The sequence below is a fragment of the Hippocampus zosterae genome, chromosome 1, assembly GCF_025434085.1.
Source record: "Hippocampus zosterae strain Florida chromosome 1, ASM2543408v3, whole genome shotgun sequence".
In the NCBI taxonomy this organism is placed as follows: Eukaryota; Metazoa; Chordata; class Actinopteri; order Syngnathiformes; family Syngnathidae; genus Hippocampus; species Hippocampus zosterae.
The window spans coordinates 13,475,736-13,486,107 of record NC_067451.1 but is presented as its reverse complement, the minus strand read 5'-3'; the positions used below and the strand labels follow the sequence as shown (position 1 = coordinate 13,486,107).

Below are 10,372 nucleotides of genomic sequence, written 5' to 3'. Positions count from 1 at the left end.
TGCTCCTGTAAGACAGGGGCCTGTCAGGGACCACATGCCAATGCACCTCTCTCCACAGACCCCCCTTCCCAGCCCCACACCCCCCTCACACACACGCATACCATTCTTGCTGACATTTTACTAGGAGCACTCATACTCCCTTCTCATGCAACGTGACGAGTTCTACCTCTGCCATTGCCCTGTTGAGTGTCCACTAAGAACACCCGCTGATGAAGATGTCCGAGTCCATGATGAGCGCTAACCAGTTTACGCGAGGTAACAGCTCAGAAGATAGCACCCACCAATGGCAAGTGGAGCAGAGGCAAAAGCATCTCACTATCCTGGAGGAGTACGTCTGTCCAATTGGTCTTCTGAAGAGCACTTAATAACTGTTAAACTGCCCTTGCTTTTCACATTACTCACTTAGTGTAATTCAATTTCAGCCACAGCTGTTTTCACTCTAAACTTTACAGCTGAGGTCAGTCACGTTCAATAATCCCACCCAACAAATAACAAGCTTTTATTAAGTTTGTCAAGAAAATAGCATCCAGTGTAAACAAGATTCAGAGAGCCAAATACAAGAGAGGCTGAGAGCCGCAGGTCGTAAATCTATGTGCTCGTGAGACACTAGACAGCAGCTATTCTTAGAAGATAACTCGCATGTGGCGCGTGTGAGCGAAATGTATGTTAATCTAATGAAGGCAGAGTATATTTACACTTGCAGGCTCGCTTCTCCCATTTCAGGATGCCATTTCACATGATTGGAAGCAAATGACTTCTGGGTCAAACTTCTCTCCCTTCACTCCTTGTCAATCAGAAGAGAGCAGTCCAGGAACCTCCAACCCTGTGTTGTTACAAAGTTGAATCACAATAGTTTACTTATTGTTTTCTCCACCACTTTCAAGAATATCATACTGACATGATGGCAAGCAAATTACCCGGAGGGGTTGATTCTTCATGCAAATAAAACATTTCAAATGTCCTCCCGCAGTAACTTTTACATTTTTTTTCAAAGCAAATGCATTTTATTTGTCAGAATTTCATTACTGCAGAATATTTTGAAAAAATGAATGCGAGAACACACAACTGATGTTGACAGTTGCCAAGCTTATTGCAGCATGAAGAAGAAAACGGAATCAAAACAAAGGAAATTCCTAAATGACTGATATACTGTTTTTGCATGAACGGCTTTTATTAACAGAATGCAAGTGAGTTTCGTTCACTAACAAAAGAGAAGGCCTTTGGCTATATTGCTCCATGTACTATCTTCATATCAAAGCACCATTTAAGTGTGAAGAAAATGCCGATCGACCTTCAGTATTATTTTTTTTTACCTCGTGAAAGAAAATGTCTCAACATCACATTCCGTACCAAAGACGATTTATGAGTGTGTGTAAACACGCGCGTCTATGGGCGCGTGCACGACCGCATGTTTTCAAGGCAGGTGCAAAGTTCAACCTTCCCGGTATGAAAGCAATTTGTCTTATTGAAAAATCAGGAATTAGTCGGGAGTTAAAACTGATTGTCCTGCGTAGGCAAACATGGAAATGACAGACAGTATCAAATAGCAGCACAGATTACGTGTGTCTGCAGACAAAGGGAAGGCTGTTTGATAGCAACGCACCTGACCACTCACTCAAACCCAGGCAATCCCCTGCCTGAGTTCTTCAATTAACTTCTTCCTGCTATTTCCACGTCCAGCAAGCATTAGCTCACTGTCATGCTTGGCCATGACAAGGTAATTGCTGTTTGGCTTTGAACGTTTGTCGGGAAACAGGTCATTTCCCCTGCTTTGCCCAAATCGAGATTCCTAGAAGGAGGGGCGCGAGGCTTGAGGCCGATCAGGGAATTGTCACATCAGCGAGAGACTATTTAATATCTTGTTCTGAAAGTGTCAGTAGTATTAATTCACTGACAGTTCTAGAATTGTTATCGTAATTACATTCATGACGACACGGCTATGTTAAAGGAGACGGTTGTCTTCTAAAAGTAAAGGATTGTGTTCTAAGTGGAGTATTTTTCAGCAAGATGCCCTGAAAACGTCTTTGTCCTCTACTCACATTCATGTCCCCCTTGCCCCCACAAGTTGCCTCATCAAACAAATGTAAATATCAGACAAAGATAAAACAAGATAAACACAAGGGAGTTTTTTCAAATGTGATTTTAATTATGAAGGGGAAAGAAACTCTTGGTAGCTATCTGATTTTGTTTGAAACAGCAAACCCCCCATATTTAAGATTTGGTTGAGCCACCCTTGCAGCAACAGCTGAGATGAAGAATTGTCTTTAACTGACAGTAAGTCTTTCTCTGCAGAGATATTTTCCCCCACTCTTCCATGCAGAATTGTTGGGCTTTTCAAGATCATGCCACTGCATTTCAAGGGGATTCAAGTCCGGACTTGGAGTGGGACATTCAGAAAAGGTTGATTTGCTGGTGTTCTTTTCATTGTCCTGATGCAAAATCTAAATTTGCTTCAGTGTCAGATCACAAGCTGGTGGTCAAACATTCTCCTTGAGGATTTTCAGGTGAAGAGTAGAGATTCATGGTTCCATCAATCAAGGCAAGTTGTCCAGGTCCTGAAGGAGCAAATAGGCCACACAATCATGCTACAACCACGATGACTGTGGCTTGACTCATGACTGTGGCTTTTGAAATGCTGTGGTACAATTATGCCAGCTGTACTGAGACACACACCTTCTTAAAAGATTAACTTTTATCTTGTGAGTCCATAGAATATTTTCCAAAAGTCTTGGGAATCATTTAGATGGGTTTTTTTCCCCCATCTGTCCTATTTCTGAACTGCATAATCGTCAATTGGGTCGCGGGATGGAGCCTATCCCAGCTGTCTTTGAGAATTCAGGCAGGGTATACCCTGGAGTGGCTGCCAGCCAATCGTAGTAGGCTTTTATTTATTTATTTATTTTTGCTCTGCCAGGGATGTCATTTTTGCCCACTCTCTTCCTTGTTGTTGAGTCCTGAACACTGACCTTAACTGGATGAGGGCAGGGAGACCTGTCGTTCTTTAGCTGTTGTTTTGGGTTCCTTTGTAACCTCATGAGTGAATCATCACTGTGATCTCGGAATAAATTGGCCAGCCACTGGTGAGGAGGTTCAACACTGTTCCATATTTTCTTTCATTTGTGGATAATCACTCTCACCATGGTTTGCTGGCGTCCTAAAATTTTAGCAATGGTTTTGTCACCCTTTCCAAACTGACAGATGTGGATTATTTTATTTCTCATCTGTTGTTAAATATCTTTGAATCATGGCAATGTATTGCAGCTTTTTGGTCCATTTTAGTGATTTTTTTTGATTGAACAGTTCAATCAGGCTTCAGTGTGTTTGGTGAAAAAGAACTCAGCTTTCAAACCAACGCGATTAGCCACAGTTAATTTTTGATTTCCAACTGTGGTCATTTCGTTTTTTTGCACAGAAACGGGTCACTTGGAATATTTTTTTTCATTAATAAATACAATCACAAAACTGCATTTTATCTTTGTCAGATATTTACATTTGTAAATTATAAAATTAAAGTGTGGAGACACCGCAAAAAAATAATAATTGAGAAGAGGGAAAAAACTGCACTGTAGTTCTGCAAAACCCTGTGCGGCACACATTCCCATGAAAAAGCTACTTTTCGCCACTGTATGATGTGTTGTAATGCTCGAGCATTTGTTTTCAGGACATATGAAAAACACCTGAATTATTGAACCAGCCGATTCGCTGATAAAAATCAAAAGGTGCAGAGAGTATTTATCAGTTAATTTAACATAGACTATGTGCAGATGCTTTCTTTAGTTAATGATAGTGGACAGGTTCGAGGTTTCGGTTTTGAGCGCGTACAGTGAGGACAGATTTCTTTTGGATTTCGTGTTTCGTTTTTGTTTTTGGCACCGCAGACACAGCGATCAAAATATTTCTTAAAAACAAATAATCCCTTCAGTGACGGCCCTGTTTTAACTCCTTCCGATGTTTCCCCTCCAGAGAGCTGTAGCACGCTGGGCTTGTTACTCTCCTTGGGCTGGAGATGGTCAGAGATGACGGTTGCTGGCCAGATGCCATGAAGATTGCCGCAGTAGAGCTTCTGCGTTGTCTTCAGCTAGTTTGGTGTGTCGGGAAACAGTTGCAAGTTGAGGGTCCAAGGGGAAGCTATAGTGGTAAAGACAATATGGGCCAGGACTTTGTGAGAGGTGAGGCATTAACGAGGAAGCAGATCCTTGAGGGCTAGGGATGGGTATCAAGCACGGGGCGCTCGATTGAGAAAGACCTGGATCACGACAGTTGGAAGGTTTCTTTGCCTGCAGCATAGAGAAGAGTGGGGGATCTGTAAGCGGAGACACTGACGGCATATCTCTGAGTCTGTCGGCTCCCACGGCGGAGAAGGCTCTGCCGGGCAATGTGGGGCTGGTCGTAGTTTTTCCATAGAAAGGAAGTGCAAGAGTGTGAAGAGCGGTGTCCTGGCAGGAGAGCGAAAGAAATGATGACGAAGTTGAGAGTGGTAGGAGACTCTTCAGCGGGGAGGCGGGGCTGGTAGGGGAACCCAAGCTCCCTGTTGACAAGGTGCCGGACAACAAGAATGACAATAGCTTTGAAGAATGGAACAGAAACAAGAATGCGAGCTGCAGTCATGGATACCTTGAAGTTGAATGGCAAATGGCTTGAAGTCCAAGCTGAGAGGGGACCTCCAAGGGTAAGACTCCAGCAAACCATCCAACACTCCTCTTTCCGCACAAAGAGAAATATATAAACTTGTGGAAATAGGTCAAATCCTTATATAGGGTGTTTACATTTTGGATGTGGGAGATGCGACATTCTGCGCTGCCCATGCCAAAGGTTTTATCTCGTATCTCACTTCTCTGGTTTAACTTAACGTCTATCTTGGGCCCAGAAATGAAGTGTTATCTGCAGCTACAGTTAACACGTGTTGATGTTATCCAAAGTCTTCCGTACCTATTCCTTCCTGGATCCCTGAAGCCCTTGGCAAACGGGTTCCTGTCGATCTTCAGTTTTGTGATCTTGCAAAGACGTGAGGACATGTGTTAGTTTGGATAAATAGTAGGCTAGCAATAAGATCAGTTTTACAGGAACACAGTCAGGGGCAAGGCTCTCCAGCTGAAGGACTATATCTCCCACCAGCACCGAGAGTGATCTGCCGTGTCATATATGGTTCTCAGGGAGATTTTTCTTCCACTGCCTTCATAGCCTTTGGACCCTAACAAGCAACCCAGTCATAGTTCGCTATTTAGTTTCTGTCATAATGCCGCCACTGATCGTAAAAGTGAACCCTGATGAAAAGGGCTGGCACTGGCACTCCTGGTGCTGGATGCCTGTTACTGAAGAAAAGTAACCAGCAGCAGGCACACACACACACACATGCACACACACACACACACACACAGACACTCCCTACGAGCAACGAGCGCCACTGGAAAGCAGGACATTTTTTGATGTTACGACGTGAACGTGGGCCTCATCACCTTGAAGATGTTGAGATTTAAACTTTGTGAGGTCAGACAGACCAAAGCTGCTGATCGAATCGGCATAATAATCGCATCTGCTTTTGGAATATATTTGGCACTTGAAGGATGGACTTTTTTAATTTTCTTTTTAAATTTTCAATTTTTTCCTCAAACTGGGTTGCTGAAGACATTTGTATTTGATGAGCGTGCAGACCATTTAAGCATGCAAGAGAGTCATGCGGTTTCAGCTTGCGTTACCTGTTGATTCTGATAGGCTGTGACGGTGGTGAACTCGGTTTCTGGGAAGGAGAAGCTGAACACTCCCTCAGCGGGCAGCGACTGGATCTGGGACAAGTCCATCCTAGGGTCATGTTGGATGATGTGCACACGTGGCTTGTACTTATGCATGGACTGTAGAATTATCTGGATCAAGAGAAGGTGCTATTATACAGTAGCTCCATTTTTCTGTAACTTAAATTTAATATTCCAAATTAGCATGCAAATTAACATGCGGAACTTGGGATAGAAATGTTTCAAAAACAGTGGAACAAGAACAAAACAGTGTACTTTCCTAAAATATAAATGATGTCATCAGCCCTCTTAACCAACAGTCCAAACATGTCATTTTAGAAAAGGAAATTCAGCAAAGAGAAAAGCGACCGAAAACAGACCATTTACTTTTTCATGAACGTTGACCAAACAAAACCATACACATAGTAAAGACTAGACGACAAACAATTAAGTCGTTTGCTGATGCAAAGATTGCATTGTCAACAACTATACACTCTGAGCCAAACGGTTTCATGAATCTGTCTTAATTTTCTCCTGCCATTCAAGTTGGTATTCAGTATATACAGTTTACCAAAGAAAATCATTAATATGGTGTTTATTCGGGGCCCTGATCTTTTTAGATGTAGTTGTAAAACAATAATGTTTTCCCGATGCTTTCAATGCTGAAAATGTCAACTTTAACATTTGAAAAGTTATCTTCATGGTTTACTATCAATGCATTAGTTAGATTGTTAATTGATAAAAATACAATAATATAATTCCTAGTGTGACAAATCATTGGTTGAACAGTGTTCTAATTCCTCATGTATTATTTTGATTTGTAATTGTATGTTCGTATTCAAAAATCAATGAACCTGCTTTTTCTTTCTTTGTTTTAAGCCCTACATTAAATACCATTTTATTCTTAAAGCACAGGAGGAAAAAATGGCTACTGACATAGAAATCAAGATATGATACATTGGGTCAACATAAAATTTCAAGACTAAGTCGAATGAAACCTTTTCAAGCTTGGTTGCTGTGTGTTACTTTCTCCAACTTATACGTGTTCCTGACTTCTGGGTATTTTTCAGCAAAATAATGAAGCCTGGCACAGTATTGACATTTGTGCATCAAGTTAAAAACCTCAACGTTTTTTAACTCGCAAATGCTAAGGATTGAATTAATACTGAGGGGGCCGCTTTTCAGTGTCAGCACATAAAGAACAAGATTTATTCATCTCGATTTTTAAAACTGCAGCTCAGAGCAGGTATCCTTCGTGGTTTTCTTGTAGGTTGTTTGGGTCATTGCTTACTTACATGTCCCTTGTCGTCCATCTCGTTGTTGGTGAGTTTCACCCGGTCAAAGCTGATCACCTGACGCATCCACGTCTCTCCCGCGCACGGCGAGTCTGCGTGCACGTAGAGCCTTGGTGAGATGCAAGAATGGTCGGTGTTTCCCGCCACCATCCACTGAGAGCTGTGGTAAACATACCTGAGGGGTGGGGGGAGGGGGTGTCAATATATCTTAATAATAATAATAATAATACATTTTATTTATAAGCGCCTTTCACAACACTAAAGGACACTTTGCAATCGAGAGCAAAACAATAAAACCTCAGATAAAATTATAAATAAAATAAGAGATGGATTTAATTTGAATATACAAGTTCGTTTAGGTGGGTTTTGAGATGGGATTTGAATGTGGGATCAATATTACGGATATTTAAAATGAATACCGTTGCTTTTGTTGCAAGAGAAACCAACGTAATCCTCGCCACATCAAATTTCAGATAAATTGTTGACGGAGAATTCTGCTTTTCTTTTTGTTTTGTGTCATATGCTGACATAAATCGACTTCTTAAATGTAGGTTGTACTGTATTAATGCACATGCTATTTCTCACACGCACGCAAGCACACACACGCGCACATACACACTCTCTCCCACACACACGCGCGCACAAACACACACACACACACACTTATCATAGAAAAATTGTATACTGTCCACGAAATAATGCTTGATGGCATCAAATATAAGGAGACACACCTATAACGTTTTGAGTCGACGGGCATGACGTCCATTGCGATGTAATACTGCTGGCATGGGTCCAGATTCCGCACTTTGACGCGAACGGATGGAAACATCCTCCTAGAGGTGTGGGGGGTGGGAAATGCAATTTCAATGCAATGCAACTTTCACGTGAATTGTTATATTCATATATATATCACGCGAGCACGCTTTTTTTTAAACGGACACATTCAGATTCAGATCAAAGGTTCATGTCGGGAGCCTGGTGTGGGACATCAGCACTCCCGAGATTTATGATCTTTTTTTCTCGGTAATTAAATTAACGGAACCCAGATTTCAGTTAGGGAAAGCGGCACTCACTCCTTTCAGTAGAAATAAAAACACAGTTGAAAACTGCAGATGCCGTTTCGCCCTGAATTGTCGACGATGCATTTCATAAAATGTGGTTGAAAAATAAATAATTGAAATCGAGTGAATTTAAAATTACATTTGACGTGAAAGCTATGCTTTATCCCTGACTTTTTTTCAATTTTAAAAACATATTACATATTGTACGAAGCGATTTTGTTTTTAAAAGACGGCAATAGTCATTTTAAAACATATTGCCTTATGAATGCTTTAGCTTGCATCATAAGTTTAGAAAGTGCCGTCTTCGTTTTGCGTCCTGCGCGTTCACTTGTGTTTCAAACATGATTTCCTACACTAAGTCGTCTGCAAAATATTTTATGTAGATCGCTTAGGAACGACTTGAATGCCATGTTCACGTTTTATATTTTAAGGAGACATTTCAAATATGGAATAGAGAAAATATTACATTTTATTTGGCTCCGCGTCTGGAACATGTCGCCATACGTTAATTTGGTAAATAATCTCGGTAACTTTATGCACATGCTTTCTTACACGGCTTTTTAAAAGCAGATTACCTTCCAGCTTTGGTGATGATCATTTCGGTGCCGATCTCAAAGAATCTCTTCCAGAGCTCTGAGCCCTGCAGCTCGACCCGCACCTCTCTCCGTGGAGTGCATTCACTCTGTTTGGGTTTGCTCGATAACCCGACCGCTTCGGCCTCCATGACCTGAAAATCCTCTTTATGCGTTTGGGTGACGCGGCACTCCACTGATTCTGAAAAACGAAACAATTTACTCCTCATTTTACCGCGATGCTTCGGACAACATTTTTTTGTGAATAGTGGTATATTATCCCACTATAAAATAATTATTACTCTCCAATACGTGTCCATGGATGATTTGAAATTTGATTTGTAAGATTGAACTTTTTTAAAAATTCATTTGCCCTCTTGCACGTCTGTGTCAGTCATTTAGGGGGAAAAAAATAAATTTGTATATATATGTTCCTCACCAGTGTCAGTGTGTCCACGTGAACTTGAAACCCGTTCCTCGGACATTTTCATCCTCTTGCAGGGTTTCCCCACCAGCGCTTCGACGGAAAAGGCATGCGCCTTGGAGCTGAGACCTTGCATCTTAGCCGACGACATCCCGCGAGGTTTTTCCAAACATTAACTTTGCGCCCAGCGGGTTTCGGTATCCCGGCTCATCCAGGAGCCGCAGCAGAACCTCAGCACCGCAGGGAGCTGTTTTCCCCTTCTCGCTTCGTGTCCTTGACGCTTCGTAATTAATCCGAGTCCATTCCATGTGTTCGCCAAGATGTTCCCCTGCATCCAAGTCCCTGATTGTTGACACGCCTCCCCTTGCTCACTACATTATCCCCCTCTCCAGTTCATTCGTTTCAGAGGTCTCCCTTTCCTCTGCCTCGGTGGGCTTGTTCCGCTCTGTGCTTCACAGAAGAGAGAGAGAGAGTTAGAGAGAGAGGAGGGGGTGGGGGGTGTAGCGCACATCCCCCCACTGCGCCTCAATTGTACTTTATTCAGAATTTATTTCTCAGTTTAATTTAGCCAAAATGAATCGAAAGTCACAAATCTTAATCATCATATGCATTTTACAGTTTGGATTCTTTTCAGATTTCATCAACAGGTTATTCTTTACATTCGGGTGACTTTTTGTTTTCTTTTTGCAGTAGCCTGCTCAATAACAATTGAAGGGAAAATGAAGTTAATCAGCGGGACATCGTTTTGTTATCGCCAATCGGGGAAGGTGTGCGCATATAATAGAGTAGCATAATGTAACTGACCTATTTGTTTGGGGTTTTTTTTGTTTCTTTCAAAAAAACGTTTTAGAGCTATAACGCCAGTGGGGCCCTAAAATGCAAAATGACAACCAGCACATCAAGCAAAAGATGGAACCTCTTGAGGCCACACTCCTGAGTTTGATTGAATTAAATGTTCCGATGTGTTTTGCTTGAACTTGAATCACATCGAATGCTTTTCCGTTGCTTTTAAGGCGTAGGCATAAATAAAGAGAACATTTAGGAGCACTAATGGTTAATTAGAGGTCCAAATATTTTCGTCTGTTTATTCAGGCCATCTGGAAGGTGGAAATATCACCACATTTCTTTCGAAGCAAACATTTCCTATATTAATTTGAAGACTTTGCTTCGAGCCGGCAACCGTGGCCCGTTTCCGTCGTGTAAAATTCGCTTTCTTTTTGACTTTCCGCTCTCTTCTGCGGCGACCGGTGATTTTGTGCGCCAGTCTGGTTCTCATAAATGCGGAGATCAG

At 41.8% G+C, this 10,372-nt stretch overlaps 1 protein-coding gene across 1 annotated transcript; it reads right to left on the bottom strand.

Moving 5' to 3' along the window:
• Positions 1-3,845: 3,845 nt before the first annotated feature.
• Positions 3,846-9,889, bottom strand: tbx22 (T-box transcription factor 22). The gene is made up of 8 exons (XM_052057960.1): positions 9,097-9,889; positions 8,661-8,859; positions 7,756-7,857; positions 7,025-7,199; positions 5,697-5,861; positions 4,930-4,994; positions 4,615-4,700; positions 3,846-4,528 (listed from the first exon to the last, which is right to left on the bottom strand). The coding sequence occupies exons 1-8, from the start codon at positions 9,230-9,232 to the stop codon at positions 4,011-4,013; spliced, it is 1,446 nt and encodes a 481-aa protein (XP_051913920.1). The 5' UTR covers positions 9,233-9,889; the 3' UTR covers positions 3,846-4,010.
• Positions 9,890-10,372: the final 483 nt, after the last annotated feature.

Coding starts and splice junctions, on each gene's coding strand:
- tbx22 (XM_052057960.1), bottom strand. CDS start 9,232: ATGTCGTCGGCTAAGATGCAAGGTCTCAGCTCCAAGGCGCATGCCTTT. Junction 8,860..9,096: donor ACGTGGACACACTGACACTG/GTGAGGAACATA, acceptor TTCGTTTTTCAG/AATCAGTGGAGTGCCGCGTC. Junction 5,862..7,024: donor AGATGGACGACAAGGGACAT/GTAAGTAAGCAA, acceptor CTCTTGATCCAG/ATAATTCTACAGTCCATGCA.